Source organism: Cercospora kikuchii, assembly GCF_019650295.1.
Source record: "Cercospora kikuchii DNA, contig_00004, whole genome shotgun sequence".
Classification (NCBI taxonomy): domain Eukaryota; kingdom Fungi; phylum Ascomycota; class Dothideomycetes; order Mycosphaerellales; family Mycosphaerellaceae; genus Cercospora; species Cercospora kikuchii.
The window spans coordinates 1014313-1029956 of NW_025408585.1; the positions used below are offsets into that span (position 1 = coordinate 1014313).

At 51.9% G+C, this 15644-nt stretch overlaps 7 protein-coding genes across 7 annotated transcripts; 5 read left to right on the top strand and 2 right to left on the bottom strand.

Annotated features, from left to right (window-relative positions):
- Window positions 1-81: 81 nt before the first annotated feature.
- On the top strand, window positions 82-3414 carry CKM354_000662500 (uncharacterized protein; the record flags this gene model as incomplete). The annotated part of the gene is made up of 1 exon (XM_044801949.1): window positions 82-3414. One exon carries the CDS (start codon window positions 82-84, stop codon window positions 3412-3414), a length of 3333 nt encoding a protein of 1110 aa, XP_044657884.1.
- A 1881-nt stretch (window positions 3415-5295) lies between these two features.
- CKM354_000662600 (uncharacterized protein) lies at window positions 5296-6013 on the top strand (the record flags this gene model as incomplete). Its single annotated transcript, XM_044801950.1, has 2 exons — window positions 5296-5820; window positions 5873-6013. 2 exons carry the CDS (start codon window positions 5296-5298, stop codon window positions 6011-6013), a joined length of 666 nt encoding a protein of 221 aa, XP_044657885.1.
- Window positions 6014-6478: 465 nt separating this feature from the next.
- On the top strand, window positions 6479-6793 carry CKM354_000662700 (uncharacterized protein; the record flags this gene model as incomplete). Its single annotated transcript, XM_044801951.1, has 3 exons — window positions 6479-6569; window positions 6631-6695; window positions 6749-6793. The coding sequence occupies 3 exons, from the start codon at window positions 6479-6481 to the stop codon at window positions 6791-6793; spliced, it is 201 nt and encodes a 66-aa protein (XP_044657886.1).
- Window positions 6794-7004: 211 nt separating this feature from the next.
- On the top strand, window positions 7005-8784 carry CKM354_000662800 (uncharacterized protein; the record flags this gene model as incomplete). The annotated part of the gene is made up of 3 exons (XM_044801952.1): window positions 7005-7952; window positions 8031-8313; window positions 8405-8784. 3 exons carry the CDS (start codon window positions 7005-7007, stop codon window positions 8782-8784), a joined length of 1611 nt encoding a protein of 536 aa, XP_044657887.1.
- Window positions 8785-9138: 354 nt separating this feature from the next.
- On the top strand, window positions 9139-11104 carry CKM354_000662900 (uncharacterized protein; the record flags this gene model as incomplete). The annotated part of the gene is made up of 5 exons (XM_044801953.1): window positions 9139-9387; window positions 9438-9559; window positions 9612-10123; window positions 10179-10608; window positions 10663-11104. 5 exons carry the CDS (start codon window positions 9139-9141, stop codon window positions 11102-11104), a joined length of 1755 nt encoding a protein of 584 aa, XP_044657888.1.
- Window positions 11105-11971: 867 nt separating this feature from the next.
- CKM354_000663000 (uncharacterized protein) lies at window positions 11972-13084 on the bottom strand (the record flags this gene model as incomplete). The annotated part of the gene is made up of 1 exon (XM_044801954.1): window positions 11972-13084. The coding sequence occupies one exon, from the start codon at window positions 13082-13084 to the stop codon at window positions 11972-11974; it is 1113 nt and encodes a 370-aa protein (XP_044657889.1).
- A 479-nt stretch (window positions 13085-13563) lies between these two features.
- Window positions 13564-15504, bottom strand: CKM354_000663100 (uncharacterized protein; the record flags this gene model as incomplete). The annotated part of the gene is made up of 2 exons (XM_044801955.1): window positions 13564-14560; window positions 15284-15504. 2 exons carry the CDS (start codon window positions 15502-15504, stop codon window positions 13564-13566), a joined length of 1218 nt encoding a protein of 405 aa, XP_044657890.1.
- Window positions 15505-15644: the final 140 nt, after the last annotated feature.

Here is a 15644-nt window from a genome sequence, read left to right on the forward strand (position 1 = left end):
GACTCACGACAGAGACTGCTGGGGCCTGCTGCGAGAAGGCCGAAAGGGCAGTGGTGAGCTGAAACGGCTCGACGCAGGAACATGGCACGACTGGCCGCGCGAACGCTTGCAGGGGTTTCATGCACCTTGTGTGCCCTTTTCACGACAGCTGCAGCAGTCCCAAACGCAGCGTTTCCGTTCAACTCCCAGGTACCAACAGTCGCGCGTGTGGGCCAGCGATACAGCTTCCAGATATCCGACTCCGCTTTCGCGCCCGAGTCCTCGACCTACGTCTACAGCATCTCGCAACAGCCAGCATGGCTCACAATCGACAGCGCAACAAGGACACTGCAAGGCACGCCCGGGACGAGCGATGCTGGGCCAGAGACATTTGTCTTGACAGCAGCGGACGGATCTGGAGCGGCGCAGATGTCATGCACATTGGTCGTTTCAGTAGATCCGGCGCCACGACTAGTTGGAGATATTAGCGAGCAGCTTTCAGAAACCGCGAATCTGTCGAGCAGTATGCCACCAGTGGTGACACTGCTTCCATCGACACCATTCAAATTCGACTTCGAGCAGGAGTCCTTCATCGATATTGTGCAACGCCAGCTCTACTATTATGCTACTCTTGCCGATCACACGCCCTTGCCATCGTGGCTCAAGTTCGACGCTGAGAAACTTACATTTTCCGGAAATGCGCCTGATCTCAGCGCGTTCCCTCAGTCATGGGTAATCAATCTGATTGCTTCGGACGTGCCTGGGTTTTCCGGTAGCACTGCATCTTTCACCATCGCCGTTGGTACGCAGCAACTCGTTTTCGTGCCAGAAGAGCAGGAGTTGAACATAACAGCCGGAAAGGCGGTCAATATCACTACGCTACAGAGCGAGCTATTTCGCAATAATGCCAATCTCAGCCCAGGGAATCTGAGAAGTGCTGTTGCGGATGCGCCTTCCTGGCTGGCCTTCGACTCGTCCACGCTTGTGATCACAGGAAAAGCGCCCGAAGACTTTGAGACAGGAAACATCACCATCACCGTGACAGACGAGCTGGGAAATACAGCAATGTCTGTCATCAATCTCATAGCTGGAAACTCATCGTTCTTCAATGGACAGATTGGTACATTGTTAGCACAGGCTGGCAAGAGATTCTCATATCACCTGGACGACTCATTATTCAACGAACAAGATTTGGTCATCAGCGTTGAACTCCCAACTGCAGCTACCTGGCTCAAGTTTGATGACGAGAACCGCGAGTTGACCGGCATGGTACCTTCGAGCGCTCAAGCGGCAACGTTACGTGCGACCATCACTGCAAGGAGCGACGGTAACGACGAAGGCCAATCACAGGTTTTCACGATTGACGTCGAGGCTGCCACAAGATCCAGTACTACAAGTGCTGTCATCTCACCGACCAAGACCAGTTATGCAACGCCGGCCGCAGCTGTAGACCAAGAGAAGCCACCGACTTTGACCAGTGGCGGCATTGCAGCGATCGTGCTCGGGTCCATTGTCGGGGCCTCTCTCCTGCTGCTGCTTCTTCTGTGGTGCTGTCGGCGTAAGCGACAGCAGGACTCTTACGTGCAGAAGTCGCCTAGATCGAAGACCATCTCTAAACCTCTGCAGCCGCCACAGGGCGAAAACATCGTCCCGTCAACAATGACTGATCTAGATCTCGAAAAGGCTTCCGAATTGGCTCGTGTGGACTCTCACGCTCCTGTCCCGGCTCCGAAAATTGTAGAACCACCTCCGCAGATACACATCCTTGGCATACCGGAAACTCGCTCGTCATATTTCAAGCGCTTCTCCCGGGTCAGTCATGCTTCATCGTTGGGCGATGGCGAAGATGCTATCAGAAGGGATGAGAATATACCAGAATGGGGAGCGAACTCTGCCGCGCTGCACATGCCGCATGACAGCTTCTCTGTACCCACAGAGATGGCACGACGAAGCACGCATCTCAGCGATACGAGTCCGAGTAAAAGAGCCCAGATCATGCACAAAGTGCGCGCACATAGGAGGAATCGAAGCAGCGTCAGCTTCAAGCGGCTCAGCCTGGGACTTGGCATCACAGGTGCAAGTGCCGCTGCCGGCGCTGGAGTGGCAAGACACAGTTCTCGGAACGGCAGACTTCGGCACCGCAAAGCCAGAAGTAGCTTGGGAGTACTGACGCCTACACGAGAAGCAAGCTCTGCGGGCTCGTTCAGGACGATACGTACGAGCATTCTCTCCGCTACGCCTTCTGATTTTCCCGAGCCCGGCCCATCGAGACAGTCGTACTCTGCTTCCGCTCCGGCACTGTCGAATATCACTGCGAGCGTCGAGCTTGATCCAAAGAGGAAGAGTATAAGAATGGTCGCACCAAGCAATAGCATACATGCCTCCGAACGTGAGCGACCTTTGGTCGATAAGCGTACAAGCTTTCTCGCAAAACGCCGTGGGAGTGGGCATATGCAGAGTATTCTGTTCTCCAGAGGTACTCGTTCCGCTTCGACTAGTTTACGCCGAAACGATTCTCAATCTGTCGAAGCTAGTTTGGCAGGAAGCGTCCGTCGTGCGAGAAGAGGCACTTCAGGATTGGGAAGCAGAAGCGCGTTGCCGAGTCAGAACACGCTGACAAAGTATTCCGAATCGTCCTCTATCGAGCCCAGGGGTCATCTTGACTCGCCGCATCGTGATTCCAGAAGATTCAGCCAGAGGCTAAAAAATGTCTTCGTTCCTGGATTCCCTCGAGCCATCACGCAGTCAACGCTTGCCAACGATGAAGACGGCATGCATCCGATCAGTGGAAGACAGACGCCAGCCGAACGCAAAAGCTACACAGACCTCGAAGATGAACAGTGGATTGCAGAACTGACCAAGCCGCGCCACGAAAGAGACTGGGTCCGTCCGGGCGAATCCAGTCCGTTGACAGCTCCGGCTCCGCCTCCAAGCCTCGCTGCCACAGCGCAAAACAGCCGCGCTGGCACTCCCTCAGCAACGTCGGGCGCATCTCCGTCACGATCGGAACGTTGGCGGGAGGCCCAGCAGAAAAGCGCTCGAGAACGTTCTGCTTCAACTTTGTCCCAGACTCACGATCTCAACTCCTCACCTTCTGTTATCCGCAAGCACAGACTGCCAGACTCAGGAAAGAAGAACCGCATGTCCGCTCCTATGAGTCTCGTCTCTGCGGATAGTATGCACAAAGGTCGTCCTCGGATCAGTTATCTCGATACCACATCGAAGATGCCCACAGGCAGCGCCCGCGAACACGACTTTGCCACAATGGCGGGCAGCGAGAGGGTTGATGCAAATTGGGTCACGGACGCGGAGTCTTCTTTATCAAGCAGTGAAGATGAAATCAGAGGGACAGGCTTAGTCATTCCGCCTTTGGGAGGTAGTGCGAGGAAAGATGGGACTGGGAGAAGTGATTGGACGGGGACAGCGTTTATTTGAGAGGTAATGAGATATGAGCAGTATACTTATGAGGATATGAGAGTATGATTTATGATATCCATCTGGCTTCTATGTCACGCTTTCTGACGGGTCGTGGGAACGTGATCCGTTTGAGGGGCAGGCTGGTGATCACTGAAGCGCTCGCTTCTCCAGAGAGCGAGATGTTTTTCGTCAATTATGCGCTAATTGACAGTGTTCTCAGACAAGGTTCACGGATGACATCCTGCTGGTGAGCTAGCTCAGTGGGCACACAAGCCCTCAATTCGTCAGAGAGCGAGCTGCTCTCGAGCAATGGCTCGCCGAAGAAAGGTATTCTCTGATATATCGCGTCAACGCAATCTCGCTGGTGGGCTCAAATGGAAAGCACGCCAGCCATTTCGTGCCAGAGAGTAAGTGGACTCCGACTAATGATCTGCTGAGAGGAGCTCTTCTCTGACAGATCTCAGCGGTGTACTCTGTTCGACGGGCAAACTCATGAGCATACGAACCACAACCTTTCTCGCAGAGCGCATCGCGGTGTCAAGTCATCGATCGAGCACAATATCTGACAGAGATCGGCTTCGCCGTCTTGCTGGAAAGGCGAACTACTTGTCACCATTCCCCTTGGGATGGCAGAGAGGAGTCGACCTTGATGCGAGCAATTTGGCACTATGTAGTCGGTAGCACGCAGTCTCCAATGAAGCTCGGCTTCAAGATTGCGCTGGAAAGATAAGCTGATTGCCCCAAGCCCCTCTCCACTAGCAGACAGCGGTCGATTTTGATGCGGGAAATTTGGTACTATGTCGCCGGGAGCACGTAGATTCTACGAGAGCTCGACTGCGCGACCTTATCCAGAGGCACTCTGCTGACAATTGTTCATATCATATTCCTGGAGAGGTCGATTTCCTTCAGTGATCGCCTTGATTATGAAATTTTCGATTCAGGCTACCGATGACTCTCAAAGACGCAATCTCGGTGGTGGACCAGCCTGCCAGCCATCAGGCGCCCTATGAGGTGAGTGGTGTTGAGCTTTCTGGCGCTGTCTGGGTCACAAAATCTTTGGTGAAATGCGTCTCAAACATTGCTCTATCGCACGGTCGGACCGTAGGCTGAGCTGGGGAGCAGGGGGATCCTATTGTTACTCAGAGACACTGGTGTCTTTGGGCACTTGATTGTTTACAAGATCTCAATTGGATAATGGAAATGGAATTGGGTAAGAAGCTCTTCCTCGAGCATCAGTTACCTCGTCGATGCACACTGAAGCGCAGAAGTGCTGGGACGAAGTGTGGCTGGAACAAAATCTCTCGAGAGAGCGCGTCGAAGACGCGACATCACCACGCCCTCCTCAACATCACTCATCTCTCGCACAGCGACGGCAGACTCAATGCCGTCCTCAGACCTCAAGACCTATGTCGCCATTGCTCGAAAAGGAAAAGCTTGGCCGCGCACGCGCTCATTCGCCCGAGCAGGCTAAGAGGGTCATCGTGTCCCATTCGAGCAAGCATAGAGACCGTGAGACCTCACGATGCCGCTGAGCGCCGTCACTGGCTAGACCTACGCCCCCAAGTCAGGCGCGTGCCTTCGCTCGTCCCATTCTGAGTGGTTGTGAGTGCCCTTGCCTCCGGTAGAGGGTTGCCTGAGGTTCGGATGCTCTCGCGAAAGCAGTCACCAACGCGACAACCTCACAATATCAGCTCATGATTGCCCAACGCGCAGCAAGTACAGATCTGACTTAGGAGGTAGGACCAGATGCCTATGTATCTGATTAGTCCATACTGCTCAGCTCCAGGTGCTTGGAAGGCCGTTGAAGGGTCACCATACCGACTCAACGACTAGCTCAAAACATGCAACGGCTTCGCCGACAATATAAGATCCAGCATAGTGGTATACACCTGCTCGACAATGCTAGACACTAACAAAATGTCGGTCGAAGTCACCCTCGAAATCCCATTGGATGTCGCGTTTGCGATTCGCGAGATCAACTTCGAACTGGAACGGATGGACGGTGACGTCGAGTTCACGCTCGCAACAATCACAAACGACATCATTCGAGCTGTTAAGTCGCTCCCTTCTGGCAGCATACCGAGTCCAGACTCTCGCTTCTCATCTACCTCACAACATACTGGCACGACTGGGTCTTTGTCGGACTGGCTGGGCGCGCGATCATGTTCCATGGCATCAGCGAGATCAACATCGTCTTCCTCATCAACGTCTGCCGAAAGCATGCTAGGGGTGCATGTCTTTCCGGAGTTCAGTATCATCGTCGAAAACGAGTACGGCTACAACCATCGATTACTGGCAACCGGCGATATGACGATTGCCGATCTCGAAAGCTCACTTGGTCCACTGTGTGGTTTTGAGCCCACCTGGCAAAGCTTGACATGGCATGGGTATCGCATAAATCAGCCTCATGCGACTTTGGTTTCGGTAAATTTGTTTCCTGGGATACATTGATACCAGATAGCTGATGTGAGACCAGTACGGGATTGATCGATATCCATATCTTGAGATCCGAAGGAAGTCAGTACCGGCATTCGATAATCAGACCCTCGTTCTGCTAAAAGAACCGCGACTGCCACCAAGGGCATTGCCTGCGCCGCCACCTTTACCGCCCCAATAGCTAATGATGCCAGCAAGAATTGATTTATGAAGCGATGTGAAGGTCAAGCTATGCTTTGTAGCTAGACAACGGCAAATACCATTCTTAATCAGCATTAGGCACGTGAACAAGCTACTTCGCACTCTTGAAGCGGTTGCCTTGACATGAGAATGGCACAGTCGTTGTGGTGCATTGACCTTTGCTAGGCTTTCAAACCGCGTACCGAAGCAGGATAATCACTCAATGGCTAAGATGGAAGTTCGGTGACTGGACAAACACCACTTCAATGAGGTCCAGAACGCCAAGCGGGAAATGTGCAGGTACCACTTTACACTTTTGCGCCACGCGGAGATGCAAGTGGGGAAGCTGACAACCTGCTCTAGTGAAGACCCTCAGCTCGACGACCCGCAGTCAGTATACAAGTCGGTGGGGAAATTCCGAAGTCCTAATACTACACTCGACACTTGCCGATGGGCACATTCTGCGATGGAGACCGCAAGCGCAAGCTTCCAGTGCCAGTCATGCCCCGCGACGTATGGCAAGCTGGAGCACTTGCAGAGGCATAACTTGAGCGTGCGTAGGTAGTATCGCCTGCCTGCTCGGGGGAGTAGATGCTGACTCCCAACTCACACGGGCAGATTCTGATGACAGGCCTTTCTCATGCCCCTTCTGCAGTCAAGCCTTCGCACGGCGCGATGTTCTTGTTCGCCACCTGAAGACTTGCAAAGCGAAACCCAACAGCAAAACTGCGTCCAGCCTGATCGCCGTTCAGCAACGGGGCCGCAAGAGGAAGTCTTGTGATTCCTGTATACGTCAGAAGAAAGGCTGCAATGGCACCCAGCCGTGTCTTCCGTGTGCGCACCGGAAGCAGACATGCGTGTACACCGATCGTATAAGTACTAATCAAAAAGCTGCAACGAGTAGTCGGTCTGATGTCGAACAATGGCTGCAGCGTACGCATGATGAAGCCAATGAACGCGAACTTGGAGCTGAAGACGCCGTGTCGGTCTCGATGCTCAACGATAATACAACGCCTAATCCACGTGACTGGCCTCCAATCGAACCGTTTTCAGATCCTAGCCCCGAATCACAGACGTACACGTACGATGCGATTGACGACTTACCGCTGCCGAACGGTACCACTAATCGTGGCGACTGGAATTTGGAGCCCAACGTGCGCCGCCTCGAGTTCTTGTCGAATTTCACCGACACGAAAGGCCTTGCGAGCTCATTTGATTGTGGAAGTTTAGAACAGCGTGCTATGTTTATTGACTGTCTGGGCCATCAGTACGTCGACTCACAACTCGACACAACACTGGACGAAAAGTCCCATCACATTGTCGCCGCCATCGAACGCAGTAGCGAGCTGCTGGCGCGGAGAACAGGTTCTGATTCGGGTTGGCCTGAAATTCTCAAGATTACCTGCTATGAATTCTTCGCACCTTCTCAGCTGCAGGCCCACCTGGCTGCGTATTGGGCGTTGTGGCATCCGAACTGTCCAATCATTCACAAGCCGACTTTCGCCATTTTCGAGTCCCCTTCTATGCTTCTCGCGGTCATGGCCCTACTCGGAGCATGCCTCAGCCCAGTAGCAGGTCATCGAGAATCTGCTTTGCTTTGGCTCGATCCAGTTGAAGAGTGGGTATTTTCAGCACCTGAATTGACAGACGATCCACTGCAAACAGAGAACAGCGTGCAGAATTCTGCAAAGCTCCAGGAACGCTTGGACGCGTTAAGAGCCGCATATTGTGTCATCTTGCTACAGACTTGGGAAGGCACCGAGGCAGCGAAGCGGAGAGCTAGGCGCTCTCGCTATACGGACATCATCGGCGTCTTTAGAAGCGTCTGCAACGAAGACATCTCCCATGGGGACCTCTCGCGCTACACACAAGGCCCATCAAGAGTTCAGGCGTGGAAAGAGTTCGCTCTCAGAGAGGAGCTGATACGGACATTGACATACGTAAGTGCAACAGAAAGAGACTTTCCGCGTCCCTTGGTGTGCCTGCCGGAAATGCTTGCATCTCATCAACGTTCTTAGGTTGTGCTCCTTGACACAGCATATGTCATCTTCAACAATACTCCACCACGCATGGCTCCAGGAGAAGCTCGATTCTCGTTGTCCTGCCCAGAAATTTGCTTTCAAGCGGACAATGTGTCAACCTGGTCTGATGCCATTCAGTCATATGCACTCTCTGAGCTTGGCCAACGACAGCCGCTAGTACATCAAGTCATTTCGATGCTGTGGGCGGACAGTTTATCAGATGCAGACGAGGTTCTACTTCGTTCGATGAGCTCGCTAAACCTCTTCATTCTCGTTCATCGTAAGTTGGTCCACTACCTCCCCTACAAGCAGTTTAGTGCTCGGCACAGCGACTATACCACGCATGCGCGATCCAATTGACGTTTTCGCAGCACTGCACGTACAGCTCTTCCATGCTCGTTGCCACCCGCTACCAACCAGTCAGACTGCGCTTGTGCGACGAGCTCTCGACGCCTGGAGAAGGATCTGGTTGGAGAGAAGTGATCCGCCGGGTCTTGAAGAGAGGACACCGACTCGTGCTACCGACTGCTGGAAAAGACTTGGTTTCGCCAGGCACGCCCCAGAATTCTGGTGTCTGGCGGATTTGATTCTGAACAGCTCGGAGGGTATGCACGCGCAATCTTACGATCAGACCAACGGATTCGCTGGCAAGAGCTTGATCAGCCAGCTGCTTAGTCGTTACGACGAGTCGGACATGAGCCAAGTACACAAGCTGGTTGATCTATTTGGAAGCATGCAGCTGGCCACGTGAGAGAAGCTTCCCCCTTGGCTGGTCCCAATGTCTCTAAGCTTGATGTTCGATATGACAACCACATCATTGGCCATGAATCTGTGTGGCAATACAGAACATCAGGTGACTGTGTAACAGCCATTCTGCGTGTGGGGAATTTCCCGACGACACGCTTCCCACTTTGGGCAGGACCCCTCACGACGATCAAGCTGGCGCGCCCAGAGTATCCAGAGAGCTCAGTGCCGAACGACTGGAGGACGGAGCAGTATTGCCGCGTGCAATGGTGAGCATATAAGAATCATAGTATGCCTCTGGGTGGTACCACGTCCTCTCTAGCTCTGAGCCAGTCTCTATTCCACCAGCACATCTGTCACAATGAAGCAAGTCGATGAACTACAAGGCGAAGATGGCAGCATCGGGCCAGCCTCCGCTGCATTTCGCGCGCCAGAAGGTGGCAATGCTGGTGCGCGGCCTCTGCGCCTGCCACCTAACACAACACTTGAGAAGTTCAACGACTTTATGAGTGCCGTTCAGGAGATTGTCGGCATTGACAACGCTACTGTTGTGTCAAGCGATGCTGAACTTCAACAAGAAGACTATATGGAGCCCAGTAAAGCGCACGATGTCAGGCTTTCCTTCAATTATCGATGCCACCTAGACTGACAAGTTTGTAGATGTACTATATTGCTGAGAAGGAATATTTTGTCAGCAGTGCTGTGGTAGCACCACGCAACGTGGCCGATGTGCAAGCAATCATGAAGCTGTGCAACGAATTCGTGATCCCAGTCTGGCCTTTGTAAGTGACAAAGCGTTAACATCCTATGAGCTTTATTAACGTCCGCCGGTAGTTCGATCGGCCGCAACGTGGGCTACGGAGGTAGCGCACCTCGTGTTCCCGGATCCGTCGGTCTCGACATGGGTCGAAATATGCGAAAAGTGCTCGAAGTCAATGAAGATGGAGCCTTCGCTGTTGTCGAGCCTGGTGTCACGTTCATGGATCTTCACAATTATCTCGTGGAAAGGAATCTACGAGACAAGCTCTGGATCGACACTCCAGATCTCGGCGGTGGATCCGTGATCGGCAATACTATTGAGAGAGGTGTCGGGTACACTCCATATGGCGATCACTGGATGATGCATTGCGGAATGGAAGTCGTACTGCCAGACGGTTCCCTGTGGCGAAGTGGCATGGGTGGTCTGCCAAATCCTAAGGCAGACCCGAATGCTAGGCCAGAAGACCAGGCATGGAATGAGACGTTCGGCTTGTTTAATTATGGATTTGGTCCTTACAACGATGGCATCTTCACCCAATCATCGCTTGGAATCGTCGTCAAAATGGGTATTTGGCTGATGGTGAATCGTGAGTACCACGTAACATACTATTTGACACGAGAATATGGCTGACAAGGTACAAGCTGGCGGATACCAATCATATATGATCACTTTCCCCAAGGATTCCGATCTACACAAAGCCATCGAGATTATCCGACCGCTCCGAGTGGGTATGGTACTGCAGAACGTGCCCACTATGCGCCATATCTTGCTCGATGCTGCTGTCATGGGCAATCGGGCGTCATATAAAAAGTCTCCCGAACTGCTTACAGACGACGAACTTGATGAGATTGCGAAGAAGCTCAATCTCGGGCGTTGGAATTTCTACGGTGCAGTCTATGGACCTGAGCCTGTGCGACAAGTGATGTTGCAAGTCATCAAGCAGTCATTCCTCACGATCGAGGGGGCCAAGTACTTCGAGCCACAAGACCAGCCGGACAATCTTGTTTTGCAGACTCGTCACGACACACTTCAAGGCATTCCCAGCACGACGGAGCTGAGATGGGTGGACTGGTGAGTAAATACATCCGTGCTGACATATCGACTCTCACTAATGGATATTGATAGGCTACCCAACGGATCTCATCTCTTCTTCAGCCCCATCGCTAAGGTTTCCGGCGACGATGCTGTGGCTCAATACGAAGTCACCCGCAAACGCTGTGAGGAAGCCAAGTTCGATTTCATCGGAACCTTCGTCATCGGCATGCGTGAGATGCACCACATTGTTTGCATTGTCTTCGACCGCAAAGATCCAGACAGCAGACGACGTGCACATTGGCTGATTCGAACACTGATTGACGATGCTGCAGAACGAGGTTGGGGAGAATACCGAACGCATCTTGCAGTCATGGATCAGATCGCCAAGACCTATAGCTTCAACGATAACGCGCAGTTGAGGTTGAATGAGAAGATCAAGGAGGCGTTAGACCCGAAGGGTATTCTGAGTCCCGGAAAGAATGGCGTGTGGCCGAAGCATATGAATGCGGAGGATTATAAGGTGCCGGTCTAGAAGACACGAGCCTTTTGTGCTGTATCATCGGGACGACATTGAATGATGTTTCGATCATGGGAAGAGCTCTTTCCAGGCATTACTTTACGTTCATCGCCGATGCCAAATGGTTATAGCGCTGCGGTCTGGAACAATCCCAAAGAGGCTAAGCGCCAAGCCAAGACCCACCCCGAACCAAGTGAACGAATTTTTTTACGAATTTCTGCACCATCTCTGCACACCGCTCTAGCCCATCCATCTGACAGTCTTTATATTTGTTGTTGAATTGTGCTTACACATCAATTACAGCCAATCACAGCCCTCTTAGCGTACGTTGACTCAACTTCACTCACATCCACTTCATTCACTAACAATATTATAGTCAGGGGTAGAGCGCATCACTAGTATTCTCAGGAGCCTGTGATGATGAGGTCATTGGTTCGAATCCAGTAGAGGGCATCTCTTTTTGCCATTGTCCCCGCCGTTGCGGTGGTGGTCGTGTTATGGGTATGCAATTTTTGATCCCTGGCCAAATCTGACGAAAATCCGACATGCAAACACAACACCCGTTACCAGGGCCGACACCACGCAGACTAGCATATTATAATGCCTTCTGGACCGATTGATGACAGGTGTACAAGACAATGAGCTGCGGGGACCTTATGGAGCGGACAGGTAATGCTTCACGCCGGCTTTAGTCGAGACCGTTCTCGCAGACTCATTTTGGACCACATTCGTTTACAACCCTCGGCATTCTCATCGTGAGGCCGATGATGGAAAGTTTTCAGTACTTTCGGCCACTTACGCTGAGCAGAAGCCATCTTGATGTGCTTTTATTTCTTCACATACAGTACACTTTCTGTCACACCCAGGAGCCAGCACCATTATTTATTTTGTGCTGACAACAGACTTTCGAGTTGCATTAACATCTTGTAGCTCCAATCCAGACTGCTCGAGCATACCATAAGAACCCTGTTCTTCCGTCCGCTCAAGCCTTGCGCTTGTCAGCTCGAAAGTCACGATCAAGCGCGCAACAATGCAACTAGCAGCATATCGAACGAAGAGTGGTATCGAATCGACGATGGAAATGAACACGAGCGACGACAGGACTAAAACTCCGAACGAAGTCTGTGCTACTGCAGCAAAGAGCGAGAGAAACCAGACAAACTCCGTCGTTGCAGTGTCCTCAGCACTCGCCAGCCGGTGGAAGTTGTCCATGTCGAATCGGAAATTGCTGAAAGTGGATCTTGTCCTGGCAGCATCGGCTATCAAACGCTGCCGATCGTCTTTTCCGTGTGTATCGCTGGCCGGTCTCGATATTCTCGTCCGCATAGCAATCATGCCTAAGGCGAAAGTAACAAATGTCATCTCGCTCCAGATCAGTGGCATGAACAGTTGGCCGCACCGCCAGCCCGAGATCGTTCTGAGATCAACTCTGATGGACATCTCGACTGTATTGGCCACTGATGCCAGGGTGAGTCCATACAGAAATATTCTCAGCACGGTTCGCGCGCTCGCTGAGCTATTTTGGACGAAAGTCTGGAAGGCTGCCAGGACCTTGGAGTCTTTCGCGGCTAGTACGGCCTTGATGTCTGGCATACCGCCGTATCGTGCTGCCGGGCAGCCAAAGCACAATATGCCTGCTAGAAAAGGAGCCCGTGCCGACAGTAATGCCATTTCTGCTATGCTTGGTGCTAGTAAGGCCAGTACAGAAGGCATTAAACCCAGAACGATCGATGCCGAGGCCATATTTGACTTCGTTGTCTCCTTGACCTCTTCGAGTACGCAGTCGGCAACACATGCGCAGTTCGAGTAGCAAAAGGTTCTGTTGTTGACGCGGTATGCCTCCAGCTCTTGAGTACAGTTCTGAAGGATGCTCTGGAACTCCTCGGAATAGTAAGGGAACCATTTTTCAAATTTCAATCGAGCTTGTGTCACACATTCTGCTGTGTTGATGAGCAGCGTGAGCGCCAAAAACAGAGACCTGTATCGAAGGCTCATGATTGAAAGCAACGCAGCAATGGTCGGCATCATGCAAGCAAAAAAAGATGTAGGAAATACTGGAATATAGAGCTGAGACGTGACGACAGCCTTGCTAGAAGCATGCGCCGTAGAGGATGCGGCAGGAATGGAAACCCTGCACGACGAATCCTCGGCACATGCGAGAGCCTGACCACCATTCCATTAAGATTGCTACTCGTGTTGTGTCGCAGGCTAATTGGGTCACAATGATTCCAGCTGAACTGCACGGTAAAAGCCACCAAGGCTGAGAACTTTCCACGTCCATTTGTCCTGATTTATTTCGGGCCCGATTGCAGCCACAGACCGGATCAATGGAGCTATGACATTTGGTCGATCAAGTAGCGTCTCAGGCTCTCAGACCTCGATGTTCAATATCGAACTTCGGCTCTGCCTGCCAAAGCAAGCGCTGAAACAAAAGCATTTTTCCATGTGCCATATTCACCATACTGCCCATCCTCCTATACACGTGGATTAGGATTTTGGTGCTCCGAAATCAGTAGCTGTTTCTCTCCCAATCGGATCACATTATCGCGGCTAAGCTGTACTCCACTAGCTATAGCATCATTCTTCTCCGGCTTCGCGAATTCTACGCGGTAGTAGATGTTCGCGGCCGATAAGGTCAACTCCAGGCGGTAGTAGACTTCGTAGAACTCTGCTTTCGCGCATCTCCAGCAAATATGCTCCTTCTTAAGAGCTATCGGCATTTGACGAGTGCGACATATTCTGCAGTATCCAGGGAACCACTCTTTTAGCTTCTTGCCGGGCATTCTGTCTAGTTGTTTCCACTCGAACTGTTCTTGGGCTAGACCCGGCAACGTGATACGAAGAGGAGCTCCAAACTTCTCGGTGCCATCGCGGAGCTGATCGCCGTCGTTGGTAGTAAAAATGGGAAAATTTTCGGGTCTCTGATTCGCCGACCAGAATACTTGTATCAGGAAGTCCTTCTCTCCCTCCAGCACGGGGACACATCGGAGCTGCCAGAGCGTCTGTCGAGTGCGAGGACCTTCTGGTACAATGGTTCGCCAACGAGCTTTGGCATACTTGTCGCTGTAGAACTGACTTGAGCGAGCCTGTTGACGTTGCGGCCTGTTCCTAGGAGCATCGCGATGGTTTCCGAACAACTGATCAAGATCGGGATGCTTGTCGGATTCGTAGACCTGATCTTCAGAGATGCCGAAACTGTCTGTAATGGGAAGATCTCTCGTCTCTTTACCAGCGTATTTCAGCAATGTACCGCGTGTAACGGGATTGCAGCCACGGCCAATGGCTCTGATGCCGCCACATTCGATCTTGATGTCCTTGGCGTTGAACTCTTCGCGAAGTCTGTTAATAAAGTATTCTGAGTCAGAAAGACCACCAACGACGACGAGGGCCTTGACAGCCGGGCTGAGGCGTCTGCGTATGAGGTCGAAATTGTTCTGGAAAATTGGCTCAAAAAACTTCCGCATCTGGGCACTAGACTTCTGTCAACACACGTGTTCACAGTAAAAAGCACATTGAGAATGGATCTGTCCCTTACCTGGTGATCTCCACCGTGCATTCCTTGCTTGCCGCCACGATGTTACCGGCCACACGCACGAGTCGCTGCGCTGTCGATCGCGGGTTGAAGTTCTCTTTATACCAGCCGAACGATGTGCTTGCTTTCGAGGCGAATTCGGGCTGCGAGCACTTCAGCAGCCTCAGCAGGTCTTGCTTGTTGTCTCCCAGGCGCTCGATCTCTTCATCCAACTACTAAAGAAATTCCTAGTTAATGAACTCAGAACCGCATAGGTCGCCAAGTGACTCCTGTACAGCTTCGAATTGCAACTGGACGCCGGTGTTGGAGTCTGTCTGCAATCGGCAACGAGATAGATCGCTGGTAAGTCCGCCGGCATCGAGTATAAGAATCTCGTCCTCAGCCTAATACCGAGCTGTAGCCCTTGGGATGAGGCTGTGTGCCCACGATGCGGCAGCAACTTGTGACTCGAAGTTGAGCTCAACCCTCGATATGCCTACCAGTTTGACTGCTTCAATAATGCTCCGATTCCAGGTGGGAGCCACATTCCTGGGACACTTATGAACAATTCTTTGGGCATTTCCCTGATCATCTGACTCAAATTAGCACAAGTGTTGAACTTGAATCGTCGAGCACATACTCCTTCATATCGGAGCCCCGTCTCCAGCGCTTGCTCGGCATACTAAATAACATGCTCCATAACTTCTTCGATATGCTTGGCGAGTACAAGGATCTTTGCATCGTAGAGATCCTTATCCGCATTGTGTGGAAAGAGCGATGGCTTGAGCATTTCGACTTGTTTCATGGTATGCTTTACTATAGATGAGGTAGCATAACCTTTGTAGAAGGTAGCCTTCAAGAACATAATTACCTTGTTATGCTCGATCTCGCCACAGTCGAGCATTGTTTCGAGTTCATGGCCCTAATAGAAGACACCGTTGTCAAGGGCTATCTTCTGCAGCGAGGTTGTGTCTTTGCCTTTGAATAGCACGTCTATGATATCGGCCTCGTTAAGGGGTTGACCCGGGGTGCGAACGTGAAGGG